Source organism: Oncorhynchus mykiss, chromosome 23 (assembly GCF_057628025.1).
Source record: "Oncorhynchus mykiss isolate SJ-2025 chromosome 23, ASM5762802v1, whole genome shotgun sequence".
NCBI lineage: Eukaryota > Metazoa > Chordata > Actinopteri > Salmoniformes > Salmonidae > Oncorhynchus > Oncorhynchus mykiss.
In genome coordinates this window covers 56,261,328-56,287,725 of record NC_143044.1, presented here as the reverse complement: position 1 = coordinate 56,287,725, position 26,398 = coordinate 56,261,328, and the positions used below count along the sequence as shown (strand labels likewise).

Genomic DNA, 26,398 nt, shown 5'->3' with positions numbered 1-26,398 from the left:
CACCACCAAATTGATGACCCTGCTGTTGTAAGTTATTTTTAGGGTATCAGGTAAAATGCATGTTGTATCTAGAACTATGTGTAGTGTAGTAAGCAGTGGACTATGCCTACTCAGCTGGTACAATGTAATACGCTCAGTTTAAATCAGATACATGGTTCCAAACCCATGACGTAATGTTACACTTTCTGCTTAGTCAATGTATTGCGTCCTATTCTTTTGGAAATGAACAAGTGCACGGAGTTTTAAGATGTCCTGGCTATGTCCGGGCTAGTACTACGTGCAACAAAGACTGTAGCTGGTGTTTTTCCCGATCAGAAAATACATTTTGAGGGTCCCACCCCCCCTTCACCATGTCTGTGTCCTTCCTTCTGCCCCCTCTGTGATTAACCGCATGTTACCAGGCAAGATAGAACACCGATGACGTGCCCCTGCTTCTGATTGGCTGAAGAGTGAGAGCTGGGCGCGCTGTCCTGCCTCTGATTGGCTGAAAAGTGAGAACTGGGCGTGCTATTCTCCCGTCTGCATATTTAAACAGTTTCGTCGTTGCAGAATATCTGCAGAGCTGAGCAGCTGTGCGACGGTAGAGTTACATGTATAGTCGGCTTGACTGGGAAGTCTTTGTCCTCAATCGCAGCAACAAAAATAAATAAACTGGATTAGCAACAGAAAGAACATTTCCACGTTAGCAACATATCTTTGTAAGTATCATTACTGTCACTGGCTATTGTTTCAACCTATTGTCTCGACCGTCAACTTTGAACAAGGGAATGAAAGGACTAACGTTAGCTAGCTTAGTCAACTGCCTTTCCTCCACTCGGTAAACGTTTATTACAATAGATAACTAGCTGTATTGTTAGATTGTCTGATGTGTAAATTCTAGCTAGTCAACGTTACTGTACCTAGCGAGCTACTCTTCATTTCAAATTCAGTGGTCTCATCTTTTGCCCTTATTTCTCTCCACAGAACCTGATCTATGATCCCTGAGACTTGGAAAGTTACAAGAAGTTGAACACTTGACCAGTTGGAAATGATGCATGCACTTCCTACAACCATGATGGTCCATGATTTAGATATCTTCAGCTCATCTCCTTCTCCAATGGACGCCACCGCCAAAAGGTCTTCATGGGGGAAACTGGTGCAGAAGTTAACGGACTTCAGTGGAGACGGCCAGAGCAGCCGTCACAGTTTAGACTCCGACTCAGACAATGGCAGCAGGACTGATCTCTCAGACTCCGGTAAATATTTAATAACTCGACCTAGCCTGGTCCCCTAACCTGTTTGTGCTGTCTTATTGAGGATAGGAGTTGGCTATTTAATACAGAAACAAACAGATCTGAGACCAGGTTATTATTGCTAGTTAGATCTATTTTTTTGTTGTCAATCTGATGTTCTTCTGTATGACTAAAACTGTCCTCTGCCTTTTCAGGGTTTGACTTTCCCTCTATCTCCTCATCTGATGACTTCAGCAACGTGCTATATGAGGATCTCCTCTCAATGGAGGAGACCCTTCTGAAAGAACTTGTGCACCTAATTGCCAGTAGCTTAAGGGAAGCCAAAGACGGTGCCCTTAGATGTTCGAAACTACTCATCCCTGAGAAGCTTCTAGAACACATAGGCCAAGAGCTCCTTCACCTGGCGGCCAGCGAGCCCTGTGGCCTGAGGGGGGCTCTCATAGACCTCTGTGTGGAACAGGGGGAGGTGTGTCAGAGTATGGAACAGATCGCCGTGGACCCATATCTCGTCCCTACCTTCCAGCTCACACTGGTGCTGAGGCTCGATTCTGGAGGACTGTGGCCCAAAATCCAAGGGCTTTTCTCCACAAAGTCTCCATCCAGTCCCGTAAAGAGACAGGCAATTAGACTGAGCACGGGCTTCAGAGTGATCAAGAAGAAACTGTACAGCTCTGAAGAGTTGCTCATTGAAGAATGCTGAAAGAAACCAAAGAGACTTTCTTTAGATATTTTTCTAATAAACCTTGTACCAAGTGTCCTACCTACAACGCTCATCAGAGCCCTAGTGATCAACGTTTGGGATTCTAGTCAAATGTATGATTTTCTAGGACATTTTCTTAACTGTTAAGATGAATCGCCGATTACTTTGCTATGTTCATTATTTGCCGATTGGCGTTCCTGTGTAGGGGAGCCACCGTAAATGGTACGTGGAAAGTTAATAAGAACAACTATTGTGCTTAAGAGAATGGAACAGGGAGCCACACAGTAAATGGTACGTGAGTAGTTTAGTGTGCTTAAGAGAATGGTGTTAACTCAAACACTGAAAAATGAAGTTTCTGGCACTTTTGCAAACCACTAATATCTATTTTTATACAAGATGGGTGGTTTGGTTTTCCATTTATTATTAAAAATGTTTACCTGTTTCTATTGAAACCAGACAATGGCAGCTAGCTGTGTGGTAATGTTTGTATGTGGCCATTTAGAAACTGTGGTAATATAATTTTTTCTTCATGGCATTTCATTGTACACTATGGTGAGGGGACCAGATTGACATGTTTGGTTAGAGACCAACATTACTTAGCAGTACTGGCTTCTCCGTCTGTAGCGTCCATTCTGTGCACCACAGGTCAGTTTACTTGATTCTTTATTTCCGGTTTCGACTGGATTGTCCTCCTGCATACTCATCTGTGCATCATTTTATTTGATATTCAAATATCTGTACTGTCTTGATACTTTCCATTTTATGAACCTCGGACAATAAAATATTTTTTGTTTACAAAACTCATTGTTGCTTTGACCAAACCTTTCAGATTGTCTTATGAGACCTATCACTGAATGAAACTCCACTTTTACCTCATTGAATCAAGAACACCATATGTAGGTTGCACACAGTGGCTGCATTTTACACAGGCAACAAAATTCTGTCCCCCCCCCCCCACTGATTGGGCTTGACTTTTGATCAGTTAGATCAGATCTTTATTCTTCTTTAGATCTTATATCTAATTGGGACAAATGATCCACATTTATCTGCCTGTGTATTGTGTAAAAGTAGCCAGAGTAGGAAAGGCTCATCATTAGATGAACTGGAACATGAATAGTTCTGAAGGATCATGAAGCAACACAGCATTAGATACTAGGATTCTTTGCAACACAGGCGCATTTTTTTTGTTTTTCTCCATTCATTGCAGGGCCTTTGTCTCCACTTGTTTTTCTCAGACGTGTTTTTTTCCTTGCGTTAGCGCCCTCTAGCGATACAGCAAGTGAACTACAGGTGTTGACCATAAACTGAGAAATATATTGCAGTATCCCAAGAAATGGCCTGTGTATATGAGACACATTTCCTTGGAAGACGTCTGTTCTAAAAGGGGCAGTCGAGTACTGAGAAGTATATAAAAACCGACCGGCCCCAGGGTAGATGTTCATTGTTATTACTTCTAGTTCCTCACCATTGATTTGCTTGTGGTTTTAAATACATATTGTAGATACTGAAGCGTTGTGGAATGAAGCCGTCCCTGGGAAACGTGCACAACAGCGGCCACCTGGTTTGGTAGAAAACGTGCACATCTTCACGTCTTTGCTACAGCTAGTCACTGTTGTACAAGCCAATTTTTTTGATGAGTAATGCACTCACTGGTCTGGGCACTTGTCCAGCTCCCAGCTCTCCCACACACACACACACACACACAGAGAGAGGAAGAATGACAGATGGGGCACGTAGAATATTTATTTTCCCTGTTTGAGTAAAAACATAATATGGACGTGTCATCGTGAGCAAGACCTACTTTATTAGATAGCCGTTGTGTTCTAATGAAGAAAATCTTGATTAAAAACATTTTTTATATTTTAGAATTCCAACAATAAATAAAATTACTTTCTCAGTCACTGGGTTCACTCATTGTAAATACATAGGTCTGCAAAATTAAAATTGCTCAGTACATGTCTCCGAGAGGTGTATGTTTACCTTACTGACTCTGATAGGAGAATATATATAATCCCTGCATAGTGAAAATCATAATTTACGTATAAAGTATAAAATCAGGAAACCAACTGTCTTCGATGTTTTCACCAGATCGAAATAAAAGATGAATATCTCGGAAGTATCACTTGCTAAAAGGAGGACGTCTATAACGAACCACTTCTGATCGGAGTATTTCCTGATTATAACACCGCCCTTACATCATCTGACTCGAGGGTGCATCCTAAAATAGCACCCTATTCTCTATATGCTGCACTACTTGTGACCAGAGCCCTATGGGCCCGGATTTAAAAAAAACAAAAAAAGTAGTGCACTATATAGTAAATAGTGTGGCATTTAGGACGTAAGAGGGTAAAAGCAGGAGTCCCTAACAGTGCATTTGTAAAACAGTCAGCTTGTAACAGAGCACAGTCACTTCATGACACATCACCATGATCATCAACACAGAGGGCTTTCATTCTTCCTCAACAAGACTTTAGGTCATTCTCTTCTTCTTCGCCATACGAGATCTCCAACTCAAGGAGAGAGAGAGTCTGTCCGAGTTTTGGTGTGCAGTGAAGTCACAGTCCCGAATGTTGAAAAGCGTACGTATTTACAGGCAATAAAATTGTTTTGTTTTTTTGCGGTTTCGATATAACTACCTAAAAGAGAGAGAGCAAAAAACAATTCAGTTTGGACATGTGCACTCTGTTCATGGGACTCATAAGTTACATAGTTAGGTAGACCTTCATAACATACCGTGGCAAGAAGAAGTGTGTGAACCCTTTGAAATTACCTGGAATTTCTCAAACATTGGTCATCAAATTTGATCTGATCTTCATCTAAGTCACAACAATAGACAAACAGTCTGCTTAAACTAATAACACACATGGTATTTTTCTTGTCTATATTGAATACATCATTTAAATAATCACAGTGTAGGTTGGATAAAGTATTTGAACCCCCCTAGGCTAATGACTTTTCCAAAAGCTAAAACAGGAGTCAGCTAACCTGGAGTCCAATCAATGAGATGAGATTGGAGATGTTGGTTAGAGCTGCCCTGCCCTATAAAAAACACTCACAAAATGTGAGTTTGCTATTCACAAGAAGCATTGCCTGATGTGACCCATGCCTCGAACAGAAGAGACCTCAGAAAACCTAAGATGAAGAATTGTTGACTTGCATAAAGCTGGAAAGGGCTACAAAAGTATCACTAAAAGCCTTGATGTTCATCAGTCCACAGTAAAACAAAATGTCTATAAATGTAGAAAGTTCAGCACTGTTGCTACTCTCCCTAGGAGTGGCCGTCCTGCAAACATGACTGCAAGAGCACAGCGCAGAATGCTCAATGAGGTTAAGAAGAATCCTAGAGTGTCAGCTAAAGACAAAAATCTCTGGAACATGCTAACATCTCTGTTGACGAGTCTACGATACGTAAAACACTAAACAAGAACGGTGTTCATGGGAGGACACCACGGAAGAAGCCACTGCTGTCCAATAAAAACATTACTGCACATCTGAAATTTGCATAATTGCACCTGGATGTTCCACAGCGGTACTGGAAACATATTCTGTGGACAGATGAAACTACAGTTGAGTTGTTTGGAAGGAAGACACAACACTATGTGTGGAGAACAAAAAGGCACAGCACACCAACATCAAAACCTCATCCCAACTGTAAAGTCTGGTAGAGGGAGCATCATGGTTTGGAGCTGCTTTGCTGCCTCAGGGCCTGAACAGCTTGCTATCATCAACGGAAAAATTAATTCCCAAGTTTATCAAGACATTTTGAAGGAGAATGTAAGGCTGTCTGTCCACCAATTGAAGCTCAACAGAAGTTGAGTGATGCAACAGGACAACAACCCAAAACACAGAAGTAAATCAACAACAGAAAGGCTTCAACAGAAGAAAATACACCTTCTGGATTGGCCCAGTCAGAGTCCTGACCTCAACCCATTTGAGATGCTGTGGCATGACCTCGAGAGCGGTTCACACCAAACATCCCAAGAATATTGCTGAACTGAAACAGTTTTGTAAAGAGGAATGGTCCAAAATTCCTCCTGACCGTTGTGCAGGTCTGATCCGCAACTACAGAAAACATTTGGTTGAGGTTATTGCTGCCAAATTAGGGTCAACCAGTTATTAAATCCAAGGGTTCACATACGTTTCCCACCCTGCACTGTTAATGTTTACACGGTGTGTTCAATAAAGACATGAAAAAGTATAATTGTTTGTGTGTTATTACTTTCAGCAGACTGTGTTTGTCTGTTGTTGTGACTTAGATAAAGATCAGATCAAATTGTATGACTAATTTATGCAGAAATCCAGGTAATTCCAAAGGGTTCATATACTTCTTCTTGCCATTGTACATAGTTCAGTAGGACTTCATAACTAACCCAATGGGGACACTACAACAACAGAGCCTTATATAGAGACAGACTGTGCCTGACTGTGTCCATAATGGCATCCTATTCCCTATAGTGTCCTATGGGCCCTGGTCAAAAGTAGTGCACTAGAAAGGGAATAGGGTGCCATTTTGGGTTGTTTTAGTGGTGAGCTCTTACCTATCAGTGTGGCGATCAACAGCCTTCCTTTATATTTAACCACCCAAGGAAACGGAGATGTCAGACAGCCTGGAGCAGCTCGGTGTGCCCATCTTCTGAGCCCTCTGGTACAACTCATTGTCTCCAAAATAGCGAGCTCGATACAGCAGGCCCTCCTCTGGAACACAACAACAAAAGTACAACGGCTCAGTCCCCAATATTTCCCAGAAGTCTGCGCTCCCTGTCGTGGATTTAAAAGCATATGATTGTTGTAAGCATTGTCTGGAGTGAGTTTCCACTATCGTTAAATCCATGCACAAAACTGAGCAAGTGGACACCTTGGGAGAAGGGAGCAGAACTGTGATGTAGTCTAAGACAAACGCCTACTTGGGCATCCAGTACAATACAAGTTAAATAAGATAACAGGAAGTACAATAGAGGCTGAAAAGAGGATCCTAATTCCTTTGCATTTTGCCCAGACAACCAATCATCTGAATGATGTGTTGTAATGTAAAACTGCTGTGTGTCTTTCCCCCTGCCATGGAAACAGCGGTGGCTGGCACTTTAAAATAGGAGGACAGGCTCATAGTAATGTCTGGAACAGAATAAATGGAATTGTACCATTCCTAGGGTTTGAGAAAATCCGCAATGATGAGAATGAGGACGGAATCACGGAATCCAGACATTAAAACGGAATCCAACAATGTACTAAACTTAGTAGGGAATCAAATAAATTAATTGAAAATTAAGTTTATCATAAGACATGAACAGAATGAATCAGTGATTGGTATTTCCTGCAACTTTCTGAAGAGCCAATGAGAATTCCCCGTCTGTATGTGTGGTGTGTCGCCGCTAGCGATGATCTTTCTGGACATGGGAAATCCTTTCCTTATCCAAAATCCTTCTCACATTAAATGTCATCTAGGAAGTAGGCTGTGCTGACCTGGCAGAACCATATGAGGATGATTATTGTGGCTATTTGGTTTTACAAAAACACCTCTAAAACAAACAGCCTCAGTACACTGGAATTAAAATGGTAACTAGACCCAAACATTTATCAACATAATCCCAGACCTTAAGTGTTCTCCTGATGTGGTTTAAGCAGTGTTGTGGACTTGATTGAGAGCAAAAACATGAAACTGTAGGAAATTGAAACCTGGGAAAACAACATGGAAAAAACAGAATCAGGCAACAAAAATATATATATGTTTTTTTAGGTCCCTACATGCCAGTCACTGTATTTCAGCCATTATTATGAGCCGTCCTCCCATCACCAGCCTCCTCTGCATGTGAAGTAGTGCTATTTCTTCACAGAGAATATCACTTTCTGGTACCGTGTTATCCATCTTACGTTACAGCAAACAGAACACAACCGGTTAAGGTCGGATCAGAACACCCGAAGCCTCCAAACTAAATCATTAAAACACTCCTCCAGTACACATTCATTTTAAAAGTAGCCAGCCACGTGGAATTGACCGCAGGGCTCTCCAGAGGGTGGTGAGGTCTGCACAACGCACCACGGGGGGCAAACTAAATGCCCTCCAGGACACCTACACCGCCCGATGTCACAGGAAGGCCATAAAGATCATCCAGGACAATAACCACCCGAGCCACTTCCTGTTCACCCCGATATCATCCAGAAGGAGAGGTCAGTACAGGTGCATCATCACCACCCGAGCCACTGCCTGTTCACCCCGCTACCATCCAGAAGACGAGGTCAGTACAGGTGCATCATCACCACCCGAGCCACTGCCTGTTCACCCTGCTACCATCCAGAAGGCGAGGTCAGTACAGGTGCATCATCACCACCCGAGCCACTGCCTGTTCACCCCGCTATCATCCAGAAGGAGAGGTCAGTACAGGTGCATCATCACCACCCGAGCCACTGCCTGTTCACCCCGCTACCATCCAGAAGGCAAGGTCAGTACAGGTGCATCATCACCACCCGAGCCACTGCCTGTTCACCCCGCTACCATCCAGAAGGCGAAGTCAGTACAGGTGCATCATCACCACCCGAGCCACTGCCTGTTCACCCCGCTACCATCCAGAAGGCGAGGTCAGTACAGGTGCATCATCACCACCCGAGCCACTGCCTGTTCACCCCGCTACCATCCAGAAGGCGAGGTCAGTACAGGTGCATCATCACCACCCGAGCCACTGCCTGTTCACCCCGCTACCATCCAGAAGGCGAGGTCAGTACAGGTGCATCATCACCACCCGAGCCACTGCCTGTTCACCCCGCTACCATCCAGAAGGCGAGGTCAGTACAGGTGCATCATCACCACCCGAGCCACTGCCTGTTCACCCCGCTATCATCCAGAAGGCGAGGTCAGTACAGGTGCATCATCACCACCCGAGCCACTGCCTGTTCACCCCGCTACCATCCAGAAGGCGAGGTCAGTACAGGTGCATCAAAGCAGGGACCTAGAGACTGAAAAACAGCTTCTATCTCAAGGCCATCAGACTGTTAAACAGCCGTCACTAACACAGAGAGGCTGCTGCCCTACTGTACATAGACTTGAAATCACTGGCCCCTTTAATAATGGAACACTAGTCACTTTATGTTGACATATTTTGCATAACTCGTCTCATTTGTACACACTGTATTCTATCCTATTCTAATGTATCTTAGTTTATGTCGCTCTGACATTGATTGTCTAAATATTTATATATTCTTAATTCCCTTCCTTTACTTTAGATGTGTGTGTATTGTTAGATATTACTGCACTGTTGGAGCGAGAAACACAAGCATTTCACTAAATCCGCAATAACATCTGTTAGACACGTGTACGTGACCAATAACATCTGTTAGACACGTGTACGTGACCAATAACATCTGTTAGACACGTGTACGTGACCAATAACATCTGCTAGACACGTGTACGTGACCAATAACATCTGCTAGACACGTGTACGTGACCAATAACATCTGTTAACACGTGTACGTGACCAATAACATCTGTTAAACACGTGTACGTGACCAATAACATCTGCTAGACACGTGTACGTGACCAATAACATCTGTTAACACGTGTACGTGACCAATAACATCTGTTAACACGTGTACGTGACCAATAACATCTGCTAACCATGTGTACATGACCAATAACATCTGCTAGACACGTGTACGTGACCAATAACATCTGTTAACACGTGTACGTGACCAATAACATCTGTTAAACACGTGTACGTGACCAATAACATCTGTTAAACACGTGTACGTGACCAATAACATCTGTTAACACGTGTACGTGACCAATAACATCTGTTAAACACGTGTACGTGACCAATAACATCTGTTAAACACGTGTACGTGACCAATAACATCTGTTAAACACGTGTACGTGACCAATAACATCTGCTAGACACGTGTACGTGACCAATAACATCTGCTAACCATGTGTACGTGACCAATAACATCTGTTAAACACGTGTACGTGACCAATAACATCTGCTAGACACGTGTACGTGACCAATAACATCTGTTAACACGTGTACGTGACCAATAACATCTGCTAACCATGTGTACGTGACCAATAACATCTGCTAGACACGTGTACGTGACCAATAACATCTGTTAACACGTGTACGTGACCAATAACATCTGCTAAACACGTGTACGTGACCAATAACATCTGCTAGACACGTGTATGTGACCAATAACATCTGCTAACCATGTGAATGTGACCAATAACATCTGCTAGACACGTGTACGTGACCAATAACATCTGCTAGACACGTGTACGTGACCAATAACATCTGCTAGACACGTGTACGTGACCAATAACATCTGTTAAACACGTGTACGTGACCAATAACATCTGCTAGACACGTGTACGTGACCAATAACATCTGTTAAACACGTGTACGTGACCAATAACATCTGTTAAACACGTGTACGTGACCAATAACATCTGCTAGACACGTGTACGTGACCAATAACATCTGTTAGACACGTGTACGTGACCAATAACATCTGCTAGACACGTGTACGTGACCAATAACATCTGCTAGACACGTGTACGTGACCAATAACATCTGCTAAACACGTGTACGTGACCAATAACATCTGCTAAACACGTGTACGTGACCAATAACATCTGTTAAACACGTGTACGTGACCAATAACATCTGCTAACCATGTGTACGTGACCAATAACATCTGCTAACCATGTGAATGTGACCAATAACATCTGCTAACCATGTGTACGTGACCAATAACATCTGCTAACCATGTGTACGTGACCAATAACATCTGCTAACCATGTGAATGTGACCAATAACATCTGCTACCCATGTGTATGTGACCAATAACATCTGCTAACCATGTGTATGTGACCAATAACATCTGCTAACCCTGTGTATGTGACCAATAACATCTGCTAACCATGTGAATGTGACCAATAACATCTGCTAAACACGTGTACGTGACCAATAACATCTGCTAACCATGTGTATGTGACCAATAACATCTGCTAACCCTGTGTATGTGACCAATAACATCTGCTAACCATGTGAATGTGACCAATAACATCTGCTAACCATGTGTACGTGACCAATAACATCTGCTAAACACGTGTACGTGACCAATAACATCTGCTAACCATGTGTACGTGACCAATAACATCTGCTAACCATGTGTACGTGACCAATAACATCTGCTAAACACGTGTACGTGACCAATAACATCTGCTAACCATGTGTACGTGACCAATAACATCTGCTAACCATGTGAATGTGACCAATAACATCTGCTACCCATGTGTATGTGACCAATAACATCTGCTAACCATGTGAATGTGACCAATAACATCTGCTAAACACGTGTACGTGACCAATAACATCTGCTAAACACGTGTACGTGACCAATAACATCTGCTAAACACGTGTACGTGACCAATAACATCTGCTAAACACGTGTACGTGACCAATAACATCTGTTAGACACGTGTACGTGACCAATAACATCTGTTAGACACGTGTACGTGACCAATAACATCTGCTAGACACGTGTACGTGACCAATAACATCTGATTTGGAGAATATTGATTCATCAATAGTACAACTTCATCATCCCAAAGACAGACAAAAAGGTCAACGGAGAAGAAGCTTGTTAGAAAAGTCTACCTACTTCTCCTTCCAGCAGCTGTAGTTCTAATAGTATGGGGTTGTAGGTTCGATTCCCACACGGATCAACATACTGAATTAGGTGTCACTGTCCACGCTGACCGTTCTGGAAGTGTCTGCTAAATGACCATGTTATTCTCACACTACAATGTGAACGTACTCTGTTGTTTCTCCTTCCAGCAGCTGTAGTTCTAAGAGTATGGGGTTGTGGGTTCGATTCCCACACGGATCAACATACTGAATTAGGTGTCACTGTCCACACTGACCGTTCTGGAAGTGTCTGCTAAATGACCATGTTATTCTCACACTACAATGTGAACGTACTCTGTTGTTTCTCCTTCCAGCAGCTGTAGTTCTAATAGTATGGGGTTGTGGGTTCGATTCCCACACGGATCAACATACTGAATTAGGTGTCACTGTCCACGCTGACCGTTCTGGAAGTGTCTGCTAAATGACCATGTTATTCTCACACTACAAAGTGAACGTACTCTGTTGTTTCTCCTTCCAGCAGCTGTAGTTCTAATAGTATGGGGTTGTGGGTTCGATTCCCACACGGATCAACATACTGAATTAGGTGTCACTGTCCACGCTGACCGTTCTGGAAGTGTCTGCTAAATGACCATGTTATTCTCACACTACAATGTGAACGTACTCTGTTGTTTCTCCTTCCAGCAGCTGTAGTTCTAAGAGTATGGGGTTGTGGGTTCGATTCCCACACGGATCAACATACTGAATTAGGTGTCACTGTCCACGCTGACCGTTCTGGAAGTGTCTGCTAAATGACCGTGTTATTCTCACACTACAATGTGAACGTACTCTGTTGTTTCTCCTTCCAGCAGCTGTAGTTCTAATAGTATGGGGTTGTGGGTTCGATTCCCACACGGATCAACATACTGAATTAGGTGTCACTGTCCACGCTGACCGTTCTGGAAGTGTCTGCTAAATGACCATGTTATTCTCACACTACAATGTGAACGTACTCTGTTGTTTCTCCTTCCAGCAGCTGTAGTTCTAAGAGTATGGGGTTGTGGGTTCGATTCCCACATGGATCAACATACTGAATTAGGTGTCACTGTCCACGCTGACCGTTCTGGAAGTGTCTGCTAAATGACCATGTTATTCTCACACTACAAAGTGAACGTACTCTGTTGTTTCTCCTTCCAGCAGTTGTTTCTGAGGTTGGAGATGTAGTCATCCTCCACACTCCTCTCCACAGTCTTCAGATTCAGTCCGTTGTACTCCCTGGAGAAGTGGTCTCCCACATAGTACGGCACCCTCAAGGTCTCCGTGTACCTCTTGTGGGTGTGTCCAATAGACCTGAATTTGATGGAGATACAGACAGAGACAGCGAGACAGAGAGAGAGAGATACAGAGACAGCGAGACAGAGAAAGAGAGATACAGAGACAGCGAGACAGAGAGAGAGAGATACAGAGACAGCGAGACAGAGAGAGACAGAAAGACAGAGAGAGAGATAGAGACAGAAAGACAGAGAGAAAGAGAGAGAGAGATACAGAGACAGCGAGACAGAGAGAGAGAGACAGCGAGACAGAGAGAGACAGAAAGACAGAGAGAGAGATAGAGAGACAGAAAGACAGAGAGAAAGACAGAGAGAGAGATGCAGAGACAGCGAGACAGAGAGAGAGATGCAGAGACAGCGAGACAGAGAGAGAGAGATACAGAGACAGCGAGAGATACAGAGACAGAGAGAAAGACAGAGAGAGAGATACAGAGACAGCGAGACAGAGAGAGAGACAGCGAGACAGAGAGAGACAGAAAGACAGAGAGAGAGATAGAGAGACAGAAAGACAGAGAGAAAGACAGAGATACAGATACAGAGACAGCGAGACAGAGAGAGAGAGACAGCGAGACAGAGACAGAAAGACAGAGAGAGAGATAGAGAGACAGAAAGACAGAGAGAGAGATACAGAGACAGCGAGACAGAGAGAGAGAGATACAGAGACAGCGAGAGATACAGAGACAGCGAGACAGAGAGAGACAGAAAGACAGAGAGAGAGATAGAGAGACAGAAAGACAGAGAGAAAGACAGAGAGAGAGATACAGAGACAGCGAGACAGAGAGAGAGAGACAGCGAGACAGAGAGAGACAGAAAGACAGAGAGAGAGATAGAGAGACAGAAAGACAGAGAGAAAGACAGAGAGAGAGATACAGAGAGACAGAGACAGAAAGACAGAGAGAGTAGTGAGTGAATTTTTAAAATTATTTTTATTTAACTAGGCAAGTCAGTTAAGAACAAATTCTTATTTACATCGACAGCCTACCAGGGAACAGTGGGTTAACTGCCTTGTTCAGGGGCCGAACAACAGATTATTTTTTTTTACCTTGTCAGCTCGGGGAATCGATCTTGCAACCTTTCAGTTACTGGACCAATGCTCTAACTACTAAGCTACCTGCTGGTTACTGGCCCAACTCTCTAACCACTAGGTTACCTGCTGGTTACTGGCCCAACTCTCTAACCACTAGGCTACCTACTGGTTACTGGCCCAATGCTCTAACCACTAGGCTACCTGCTGGTTACTGGCCCAATGCTCTAACCACTAGGCTACCTGCTGGTTACTGGCCCAACTCTCTAACCACTAGGTTACCTGCTGGTTACTGGCCCAACTCTCTAACCACTAGGCTACCTGCTGGTTACTGGCCCAATGCTCTAACCACTAGGCTACCTGCTGGTTACTGGCCCAATGCTCTAACCACTAGGCTACCTGCTAGTTACTGGCCCAACGCTCTAACCACTAGGCTACCTGCTGGTTACTGGCCCAACGCTCTAACCACTAGGCTACCTGCTGGTTACTGGCCCAACGCGCTAACCACTAGGCTACCTGCTGGTTACTGGCCCAATGCTCTAACCACTAGGCTACCTGCTGGTTACTGGCCCAATGCTCTAACCACTAGGCTACCTGCTAGTTACTGGCCCAACGCTCTAACCACTAGGCTACCTACTGGTTACTGGCCCAATGCTCTAACCACTAGGCTACCTGCTGGTTAGTGGCCCAACGCTCTAACTACTAGGCTACCTGCCATCCCAGTGAAGCAGCTTCACATGATCCAACCCACCAACACCAATCCCTTCAACTACTCTCTGACACAATCACTATAGTCTCCCACACGACAGTAACAGTGGTGATAACAGACAGACAGAGGAGTAGGGTATTGGTGGTGATAGCCTGGTGGTTAGGTGCGTAGGGCCAGTAACCAAAAGTTTGCTGGATCGAATCCCGGAGTTGACAGGGTAAAAATCTGTCATTCTGCCCCTGAGCAAGGCAGTTTAACCCACTGTTCCCCGGGCGCCGATGACGTGGATGTTGATTAAGGTAGCTTCCCGCACCTCTCTGATTCAGAGGGGTTGGGTTAAATGACTCCTTCACCTCTCTGATTCAGAGGGGTTGGGTTAAATGACTCCTTCACCTCTCTGATTCAGAGGGTTAAATGACTCCTTCACCTCTCTGATTCAGAGGGTTAAATAAGGATGACACATTTCAGTTGAAGGCATTCAGTTGTACAACTGACTAGGTATCACACTTTCCCTTAGTGCACAAGTTGACTGTGGGTATTAATTTAAAAAGTAGCTACACATATTCACATTTATTGAGAAATTACAAATAAATAGTTTTAACGGTATTGAAAAACCATACCGTGGCTTTTTCCAAATACCCTGGTATACTGCTCAAGCCTACCAGCCATCACTGAGCCTTAACCACGGGCCAGCCTTCACCACGGGCCAGCCTTCACCACGGGCCAGCCTTCACCACGGGCCAGCCTTCACCACGGGCCAGCCTTCACCACGGGCCAGCCTTCACCACGGGCCAGCCTTCACCGGGCCTTAAACACGGGCCAGCCTTCACCGGGCCTTAAACACGGGCCATTCATCACCGGGCCTTAAACACGGGCCATTCATCACCGGGCCTTAAACACGGGCCATTCATCACCGGGCCTTAAACACGGGCCATTCATCACCGGGCCTTAAACACGGGCCATTCATCACCGGGCCTTAAACACGGGCCATTCATCACCGGGCCTTAAACACGGGACAAAGAGTCCATGCTGACGACTACTTTCCCCTAAAGTCAATCTATGACCTGTGACCTCCCTAAAGACTACCAGGCGGTGTTCCAAATGGCACCCTAGTCCTTATTTAGTGTCCTACCATTGAACAGAGCCCATAGGGATAATGCACTATATAGGGAATAGGGTGCCATCTCACCACCCAAGTCAAACTAATACAGCTAGCAAACACAAAAAAAAACTGCTGAAAACCAACCTTTCCAAAAAATTTCCAAATTGTGAAATCCATTGTCATAGCAGGATAACATAGCAACTGGAGGATAATCAAAGACAGTTCAGCATTTTGTAATACAAGGAAAGAAGACTCATCAAATGATTGCATTATTCTGGGGGAAGTTGTGTAATAATACAGCATAGTCAGATATCTGACTATAGGAGTTTAAGACAGCACAGCTAGGGTTGCAAAACTCCGGTAAATTTTCCAAAATTCCAGATGTCCATTAATCCTGGTTGGAACATTCCCAAAACCTCTCTCATCGTCACTCAATACCTAGGTTTACCTCCACTGTACTCACATCCTACCATGCCCTTGTCTGTACATTATGCCTTGAATCTATTCTTCCACGCCCAGAAATCTGCTCCTTTTACTCTGTTCTGAATGTACTAGACGACCAGTTCTAATTGCTTTTAGCCGTACCCTTATCCTACTCTGTTCCTCTGGGGATGTAGAGGTTAACCCAGGACCTGCAGCCCCCAGCACCACTCCCATTCCCCAGGCGCTCTCATTTGTTGACTTCTGTAACCGTAAAAGCCTTGGTTTCATGCATGTTAACATCAGAAGCCTCCTCCCTAAGTTTGTTTTATTCACTGCTTTAGCACACTCTGCCAACCTGGATGTCCTTGCCATGTCTCAATCCTGGCTTAGGAAGACCACCAAAACCCCTGAAATGTCCATCCCTAACTATAACACTTTCCGACAAGATAGAACTGCCAAAGGGGGCGGTGTTGCAATCTACTGCAGAGATAGCCTGCAGAGATCTGTCTTACTATCCAGGTCTGTGCCCAAACGAATCGAGCTTCTAAAAATCCACCTTTCCAGAAACAAGTCTCTCACCGTTGCCACTTGTTATAGACCCCCCTCAGCCCCCAGCTGTGCCCTGGACACCATATGTGAATTGATTGCCCCGGTCTATCTTCTGAGTTCGTACTGTTAGGTGACCTAAACTGGGATATGCTTAACACCCCGGCCATCCTATAATCTAAACTAGATGCCCTCAATCTCACACAAATTATCAAGGAACCTACCAGGTACAACCCTAAATCCGTAATCATGGGCACCCTCTTAGATATCATCCTGACCAGCAGGTAACCTATGATGAAAATTACAGGCCTCTCTCATCTTTTTAAGTGGGAGAACTTGCACAATTGTTGGCCGACTAAATACTTTTTTGCCCCACTGTATATCTCACTGGTCACCCCCAAAAGCCAACACTTCCTTTGGCCACCTTTCCTTCCAGTTCTCTGCTACCAATGACTGGAACGAATTGCAAAAATGACTGAAGCTGGAGACTCTTACCTCCCTCACTAACTTTAAGCATCAGCTGTCAGAGCAGCTTACCGATCACTGCACCTGTACATAGCCAATCTGTAAATGGCACCCGCAACTACCTCACCCCCATATTGTTATTTATCTTCTTGCTCTTTTGCACCCCAGTATCTCTACTTGAACGTCATCTGCAAATCGATCACTCCAGTGTTGATGCTAAATTGTAATTATTTTGCCTCTACGGCCTACTTATTGCCTTACCTCTCTAATCTTCTACATTTGCACACACTGTATATAGATTTTTCTATTGTGTTGTTGACTGTACGTTTGTTTATCTCATGTGTAACTCTGTTGTTGTTTTTGTCGCACTGCTTTGCTTTATCTTGGGCAGGTCGCAGTTGTAAATGAGAACTTGTTATCAACTGACCTACCTGGTTATATAAAGGTGAAATAAATAAAGACCAGGCTACTCCATGAGGTGATTATCCAGGTGTGGGGGGGGGGTCAGGGGTTAGACTCACGGCCTGAAGCTGAGGCTGTAGGGGGCGGCGGAGACCATCATCTGACTGAGAGCTGACACAACCACTAGGATGACGATGGGCAGCAGCTGGACAAAGAGCGCAAAGCCTCCCTGAAAATCACAACACACAGGTTAGTTAGACAACAACAACCTGACATGGTAAACTATACAGGTTAGTTAGACAACAACGACAAACTGACATGGTAAACTATACAGGTTAGTTAGACAACAACAACAATCTGACATGGTAAACTATACAGGTTAGTTAGACAACAACAACAATGACAAACTGACATGGTAAACTATACAGGTTAGTTAGACAACAACAACAACCTGACATGGTAAACTATACAGGTTAGTTAGACAACAACAACAACCTGACATGGTAAACTATACAGGTTAGTTAGACAACAACAACAACCTGACATGGTAAACTATACAGGTTAGTTAGACAACAACAACAACCTGACATGGTAAACTATACAGGTTAGTTAGACAACAACAATGACAAACTGACATGGTAAACTATACAGGTTAGTTAGACAACAACAACAACCTGACATGGTAAACTATACAGGTTAGTTAGACAACAATGACAAACTGACATGGTAAACTATACAGGTTAGTTAGACAACAACAACAATGACAAACTGACATGGTAAACTATACAGGTTAGTTAGACAACAACAACAATGACAATCTGACATGGTAAACTATACAGGTTAGTTAGACGACAACAATGACAAACTGACATGGTAAACTATACAGGTTAGTTAGACGACAACAACAATGACAAACTGACATGGTAAACTATACAGGTTAGTTAGACAACAACAACAATGACAAACTGACATGGTAAACTATACAGGTTAGTTAGACAACAACAACAATGACAATCTGACATGGTAAACTATACAGGTTAGTTAGACGACAACAATGACAAACTGACATGGTAAACTATACAGGTTAGTTAGACAACAACAACAATGACAATCTGACATGGTAAACTATACAGGTTAGTTAGACAACAACAACAATCTGACATGGTAAACTATACAGGTTAGTTAGACAACAACAACAATCTGACATGGTAAACTATACAGGTTAGTTAGACAACAACAACAACAACAACAACAATCTGACATGGTAAACTATACAGGTTAGTTAGACAACAACAATGACAAACTGACATGGTAAACTATACAGGTTAGTTAGACAACAACAATGACAAACTGACATGGTAAACTATACAGGTTAGTTAGACAACAACAATGACAAACTGACATGGTAAACTATACAGGTTAGTTAGACAACAACAACAATGACAAACTGACATGGTAAACTATACAGGTTAGTTAGACAACAACAACAACGACAAACTGACATGGTAAACTATACAGGTTAGTTAGACAACAACAATGACAAACTGACATGGTAAACTATACAGGTTAGTTAGACAACAACAATCTGACATGGTAAACTATACAGGTTAGTTAGACAACAACAACAATGACAAACTGACATGGTAAACTATACAGGTTAGTTAGACAACAACAACAATGACAAACTGACATGGTAAACTATACAGGTTAGTTAGACAACAACAACAACAATCTGACATGGTAAACTATACAGGTTAGTTAGACAACAACAACAATCTGACATGGTAAACTATACAGGTTAGTTAGACAACAACAATGACAATCTGACATGGTAAACTATACAGGTTAGTTAGACAACAACAATGACAAACTGACATGGTAAACTATACAGGTTAGTTAGACAACAACAATGACAATCTGACATGGTAAACTATACAGGTTAGTTAGACAACAACAACAATGACAAACTGACATGGTAAACTATACAGGTTAGTTAGACAACAACAACAATGACAATCTGACATGGTAAACTATACAGGTTAGTTAGACGACAACAATGACAAACTGACATGGTAAACTATACAGGTTAGTTAGACGACAACAACAATGACAAACTGACATGGTAAACTATACAGGTTAGTTAGACAACAACAACAATGACAAACTGACATGGTAAACTATACAGGTTAGTTAGACAACAACAACAATGACAATCTGACATGGTAAACTATACAGGTTAGTTAGACGACAACAATGACAAACTGACATGGTAAACTATACAGGTTAGTTAGACAACAACAACAATGACAATCTGACATGGTAAACTATACAGGTTAGTTAGACAACAACAACAATCTGACATGGTAAACTATACAGGTTAGTTAGACAACAACAACAATCTGACATGGTAAACTATACAGGTTAGTTAGACAACAACAACAATCTGACATGGTAAACTATACAGGTTAGTTAGACAACAACAACAACAACAACAACAACAATCTGACATGGTAAACTATACAGGTTAGTTAGACAACAACAATGACAAACTGACATGGTAAACTATACAGGTTAGTTAGACAACAACAATGACAAACTGACATGGTAAACTATACAGGTTAGTTAGACAACAACAATGACAATCTGACATGGTAAACTATACAGGTTAGTTAGACGACAACAACAACAACCTGACATGGTAAACTATACAGGTTAGTTAGACAACAACAACAACAACCTGACATGGTAAACTATACAGGTTAGTTAGACAACAACAATGACAAACTGACATGGTAAACTATACAGGTTAGTTAGACAACAACAACAATGACAAACTGACATGGTAAACTATACAGGTTAGTTAGACAACAACAACAACGACAAACTGACATGGTAAACTATACAGGTTAGTTAGACAACAACAACAATGACAAACTGACATGGTAAACTATACAGGTTAGTTAGACAACAACAATCTGACATGGTAAACTATACAGGTTAGTTAGACAACAACAACAATGACAAACTGACATGGTAAACTATACAGGTTAGTTAGACAACAACAACAATGACAAACTGACATGGTAAACTATACAGGTTAGTTAGACAACAACAACAACAATCTGACATGGTAAACTATACAGGTTAGTTAGACAACAACAACAATGACAAACTGACATGGTAAACTATACAGGTTAGTTAGACAACAACAATGACAATCTGACATGGTAAACTATACAGGTTAGTTAGACAACAACAATGACAAACTGACATGGTAAACTATACAGGTTAGTTAGACAACAACAATGACAATCTGACATGGTAAACTATACAGGTTAGTTAGACGACAACAACAACAATCTGACATGGTAAACTATACAGGTTAGTTAGACGACAACAATGACAAACTGACATGGTAAACTATACAGGTTAGTTAGACAACAACAACAATCTGACATGGTGAACTATACAGGTTAGTTAGACAACAACAATGACAAACTGACATGGTAAACTATACAGGTTAGTTAGACAACAACAACAATGACAAACTGACATGGTAAACTATACAGGTTAGTTAGACAACAACAACAATCTGACATGGTGAACTATACAGGTTAGTTAGACAACAACAACAATGACAAACTGACATGGTAAACTATACAGGTTAGTTAGACAACAACAACAATGACAAACTGACATGGTAAACTATACAGGTTAGTTAGACGACAACAACGACAAACTGACATGGTAAACTATACAGGTTAGTTAGACAACAACAATGACAAACTGACATGGTAAACTATACAGGTTAGTTAGACAACAACAACAATGACAAACTGACATGGTAAACTATACAGGTTAGTTAGACAACAACAACAATGACAAACTGACATGGTAAACTATACAGGTTAGTTAGAGTTAACTGGTAACACTGCAAAACCAACTACTGACCTTAAGCCTAGCAATCCACTTTGCACAGGCTAATTTCACACACACTATATGTACAAAAGTATATGGACACACTTTCAAATTAGTGAATTCGGCTATTTCAGCCACACCCATTGCTGACAGGTATACAAAACTGAGCACGCTGCCATGCAATCTCCACAGACAAACATTTGTAGTAGAACGGCCTTACTGAAGAGCTCAGTGACTTTCAACATGGCACTGTCATAAGATGCCACCTCTCCAACAAGTCAGTTCATCAAATGTCTACCCTGCTAGAGCCGCCCCGGGCAACTAAGTGTTGTTATATTGAAGTGGAAACGTCTAGGAGCAACAACGGCTCAGCCGTGAAGTAGTAGGACACACAAGCTCCCAGAACAGGACTGCCGAGCGATGTAGCCCATAGAGCATAACAATAGTCTGTCCTCGGTTGCAACACTCACTACAGAGTTCAAAACTGCCTCTGGAAGCAACGTCAGCACAAGAACTGTTTGTCAGGAGCTTCATGAAATGGACTTCCATGGCCGAGCAGCTACACACAAGCCTATGATCACCATGTGCAATGCCAAGTGTCGGCTGGAGTGGTGTAAAGCTCACCGCCATTGGGCTCTGGAGCAGTGGAAACACGTTCTCTGAAGTGATGAATCACACTTCACCTTCTGGCAGTCCGTCAGACGAATCTGGTGTTGGCAGATGCCAGGAGAACGCTACCTGCCCCAATGCATAGTTCCAACTGTAAAGTTTGGTGGAGGAGGAATAATGGTCTGGGGCTGTTTTTCATTGTTCGGGTTAGGCCCCTTAGTTCCAGTGAAGGGAAATCTTAACGCTACAGCATACAATGACATTTAAGACGATTCTGTGCTTCCAACTTTGTGGCAACAGTTTGGGGAAGGCCCTTTTCTGTTTCAGCATGACAATGACCCTGTGCACAAAGCGAGGTCCATACAGAAATTGTTTGTCGAGATCGGTGCGAAAGTGGAACTTGACTGGCCTGCACTGAGCCCTGACCTCAACTCCATCAAAAACCATTGGGATGAATTGGAACGCCGACTGGGAGCCAGACCTAATCACCCAACATCAGTGTCAGACCTCACTAATGCTGTTGTGGCTGAATGGAAGCATGCCCCCACAACAATGTTCCAACATCTAGTGGAAAGCCTTCCCAGAAGAGTGGAGGCTGTTATAGCAGCAGCGTTCCAACATCTAGTGGAAAGCCTTCCCAGAAGAGTGGAGGCTGTTATAGCAGCAATGTTCCAACATCTAGTGGAAAGCCTTCCCAGAAGAGTGGAGGCTGTTATAGCAGCAATGTTCCTACATCTAGTGGAAAGCCTTCCCAGAAGAGTGGAGGCTGTTATAGCAGCAACGTTCCAACATCTAGTGGAAAGCCTTCCCAGAAGAGTGGAGGCTGTTATAGCAGCAATGTTCCAACATCTAGTGGAAAGCCTTCCCAGAAGAGTGGAGGCTGTTATAGCAGCAATGTTCCAACATCTAGTGGAAAGCCTTCCCAGAAGAGTGGAGGCTGTTATAGCAGCAAAGGGGGGGGGAACCAACTCCATATTAATGCCCATGATTTTGGAATGAGATGTTGGACAAGCAGGTGTCCACATACTTTTGGTCACGTAGTGTAACAACACAGTTCTACCCAAGTAGATCATTCTCAGTTTGCAGTGCAAAAACAACAAGGACTCCCCCTGCTGTACAGCAGCAGTACATTAGAAAGCCATTAGAAAATGGCTAAATGTATCTACTTAAAGACCTGAACTGGAAAATGTGCAATCACGAAAAAAAAAAAACACTGGCATACCTCTCTCTGTTGTCCCCGTTGCCCCGCTGGCCTCTGATGCCCATTTCTGTATACATGAACGTTGCCTTGAGAAGCAAAACAGACGACCAATAAATAAAGCATTAGCAGTGGAGGTGGCAGTAAAATATGCAGATGTAATGGTCTCTAATGACTGTGTGTGTGTGTGTGTGTGTGTGTGTGTGTGTGTGTGTGTGTCACTCACTTGCTGGAAAACCCCCTCCGAAGAACATATTGAAGAGGTCCTCTGGTGAAATATCGGCCTGGAAGTCGCCGTTGGTCTGGCCCTGTCTTGACGGATGTCTCTTCTCCTCACCACACTGGTCATACTGTTTCCTCTTGTCAGCATTACTCAGGCAGGCATAGGCATTTCCAATAGCTGGGGGGAAACAAACACCTTTTTGGGTACCTTCAAATTACATTAAATGATATACAATTCATTGGACCGGTTTCCTGGATACAGATTAGCCTAGAAAGCATTCTCAGTTTAACACCTTTTAGTCCAGGACTAGGCTTAATCTGTGTCCGTCAAACCGGATCCTTTGACTGGTTATCACATTCTAATAATTAAGAAAATAAGTATGGTTTGAGGGGCGTACCTTTAAACGCCTCAGTGGCACCCGGTGCGTGGTTTTTGTCGGGATGGAATTTCAACGCTAATTTTCGATATGACTTCTTGAGATCATCTTCGGACGCATCTTTCTTCACTCCAAGAATCTCATAGAAGTCTTTACACTGTTTTATTCTGGAAACAAAGAAGAAGAAAACTATAAAAACATCAAGATATTTTCATGTTCTGATAAGGAAGATTCATTGTGGAAAGTGGGAGTTAAAAAGATGTTTGATGTTAATGTTTTAGAAGCCTTGACGCAGTTTCAATATAACATGCCATTTAGCAGATGCTTTTATCAACAAATATATATATATATATATGGTCCCAGCTCAGCAGGAACGTTGGGCGGCAGGTAGCCTAACAGGTAAGAGTGTTGGATGAAAAATCTGTTTGAATCCAAGCCAGCGACCTTTCGCATTTAACCCCCAACAACTGTTCTCCGGGCAGGGATGACATGGATGTCGATTAAGGCAACCCCTCGCACCTCTCTGATTCAGAGGGGTTGGGTTAAAGCAACCCCCCTCACCTCTCTGATTCAGAGGGGTTGGGTTAAAGCAACCCCCCTCACCTCTCTGATTCAGAGGGGTTGGGTTAAAGCAACCCCCCGCACCTCTCTGATTCAGAGGGGTTGGGTTAAAGCAACCCCCCTCACCTCTCTGATTCAGAGGGGTTGGGTTAAAGCAACCCCCCTCACCTCTCTGATTCAGAGGGGTTGGGTTAAAGCAACCCCTCGCACCTCTCTGATTCAGAGGGGTTGGGTTAAAGCAACCCTCCTCACCTCTCTGATTCAGAGGGGTTGGGTTAAAGCAACCCCTCGCACCTCTCTGATTCAGAGGGGTTGGGTTAAAGCAACCCTCCGCACCTCTCTGATTCAGAGGGGTTGGGTTAAATGAGGGGAGACACATTTTGGTTGAATGTATTCAGTTATGCAACTGACTAACTATCCTTTCCCTTCACTTTCCTTGCAATTACATTATATATGATAATAATTGCAATGATACTAAATTCCACGCATCCTACTTCTTGACAGCATCCAGTTGATCTGAGGTGTAGGATTTGGCTGTCTGCGAGGCCTTCTCTCCTTGGTCCTCCTCCCCAGGTCTTCGCTGCCTCGGCCCAGTGCCATCACTGGTTCCTCCTGACTGGTTGTCGTGACCAGGGGTGAAACCATTTTTTGCAATCAAGTCCAGCAGTGCTGGAAATACAGATGGAGAGGAACATTAGAGTATCGTAGTATCCCCCCAGAAACGTCTCCACTGAGCAGGCCCATTGGGGCAAATCTCTGATGACATCTCCCTCTTGTACAGTCAGAAGCACACGGAGTGAGTTATTCGAAGTAACAGCGTCAAAGACCGCTAGCTATGCAGCTACACCGTTTGTATTTAACTAGCAACATGAGATTGGGTGCAACTGAATGTACTGACTACATAACTAGCGTTAGGTAGCTCGCTAATATAACCAGCAGAATTAAACGGACTGTGTATACTACAACAGTGACAATGCAACATCCAGACAGATTAGATGTTTTATATGAAAACTCGGCGATAATTAGCTAGCTATAGCAGCGAGATGGGTAACGTATTTCCGTAACTATAGAGGGCCCTCAATTTCCCAAGAAAAAATATAGCCTGGATGCTAGCTGGCATTCATGTCGCTTCCCAAGCGGCCGTCTCTTACCTCTCGCCTTATCCGTCGGAAAAAGTTTCTGTGCCTTTTCTAGAAATCTAACAGCCTTCTCTGCTTGATTATTTGTTAATGCAGCAGTTGCAATGTCAATGCAACGCTCTGCTTCGTCCCTGTTTACTTCCATTGCGGGACGCAGCTTGAGGTAAATAAAAAAATAACGCTATAATAGCCGTTGTAGGGCGCTTTCTAATGACGCCACGCAGTGAGTAGGGACGAGGTGGTGGGGTCACGCTGGTATTGCCTACTAGATGGAGCCAAACTTGCCATAACAAAGCCATCACCTACAGAGAGATGAACCTGGAGAAGCAGGCTGGTCCTGTTGACAAACACAAACAGAGCCCCAGGACAGCAACACAATTAGACCCAACCAAATCATAAGATAACAAAAATATAATTACTTGACACATTGGAAATAATTAACATAAAAACTGAGCAAACTTGAATGCTATTTGGCCCTAAACAGAGAGTACACAGTGGCAGCATACCTGTCCACTGTGACTGACCTAAACTTAAGCTTAAGCTTTGACTATGTACAGACTCAGTGAGCATAGCCTTGCTATTGAGAAAGGCTGCCATAGGCAGACATGGCTCTCAAGAGAAGACAGGCTATGTGCTCACTGCCCACAAAACGAGGTGGAAACTGAGCTGCACTTCCGAACCAACTGCCAAATGTATGACCATATTTTTTATTTTATTTCTTTACCTTTATTTAACTAGGCAAGTCAGTCACATATTACACAGACCCACAAAGAATTTGAAAACTCCCATATCTATTGGGTGAAATACCAGTTTACCATCCCAGCAGCAA

The 26,398-nt window shown here is 43.2% G+C and overlaps 2 protein-coding genes across 3 annotated transcripts; one reads left to right on the top strand and one right to left on the bottom strand.

The window, feature by feature from the left end:
* Window positions 1–542: 542 nt before the first annotated feature.
* LOC110531799 (DNA-damage-inducible transcript 4) lies at window positions 543–2,732 on the top strand. Of its 2 annotated transcripts, none has more exons than XM_021615231.3 (3): window positions 543–698; window positions 964–1,235; window positions 1,427–2,732. In XM_021615231.3, the coding sequence occupies exons 2-3, from the start codon at window positions 1,028–1,030 to the stop codon at window positions 1,930–1,932; spliced, it is 714 nt and encodes a 237-aa protein (XP_021470906.2). In that variant the 5' UTR covers window positions 543–698; window positions 964–1,027; the 3' UTR covers window positions 1,933–2,732. The 2 variants fall into 2 exon arrangements, with proteins under 2 accessions (XP_021470906.2, XP_036816080.1); XM_036960185.2 differs by having other exon boundaries at window positions 557–817.
* Window positions 2,733–3,655: 923 nt separating this feature from the next.
* Window positions 3,656–25,932, bottom strand: LOC149972640 (dnaJ homolog subfamily B member 12-like). The gene is made up of 9 exons (XM_090217725.1): window positions 25,582–25,932; window positions 24,925–25,099; window positions 23,891–24,036; window positions 23,497–23,670; window positions 23,295–23,359; window positions 17,665–17,774; window positions 12,721–12,893; window positions 6,471–6,627; window positions 3,656–4,568 (listed from the first exon to the last, which is right to left on the bottom strand). The coding sequence occupies exons 1-8, from the start codon at window positions 25,712–25,714 to the stop codon at window positions 6,506–6,508; spliced, it is 1,098 nt and encodes a 365-aa protein (XP_090073851.1). The 5' UTR covers window positions 25,715–25,932; the 3' UTR covers window positions 3,656–4,568; window positions 6,471–6,505.
* Between the last annotated feature and the right edge of the window lie 466 nt (window positions 25,933–26,398).

Coding starts and splice junctions, on each gene's coding strand:
- LOC149972640 (XM_090217725.1), bottom strand. CDS start 25,714: ATGGAAGTAAACAGGGACGAAGCAGAGCGTTGCATTGACATTGCAACT. Junction 25,100..25,581: donor TCCGACGGATAAGGCGAGAG/GTAAGAGACGGC, acceptor CTGTATTTCCAG/CACTGCTGGACTTGATTGCA. Junction 24,037..24,924: donor CAACTGGATGCTGTCAAGAA/GTAGGATGCGTG, acceptor CTTTGTTTCCAG/AATAAAACAGTGTAAAGACT.
- LOC110531799 (XM_021615231.3), top strand. CDS start 1,028: ATGATGCATGCACTTCCTACAACCATGATGGTCCATGATTTAGATATC. Junction 1,236..1,426: donor GACTGATCTCTCAGACTCCG/GTAAATATTTAA, acceptor CTGCCTTTTCAG/GGTTTGACTTTCCCTCTATC.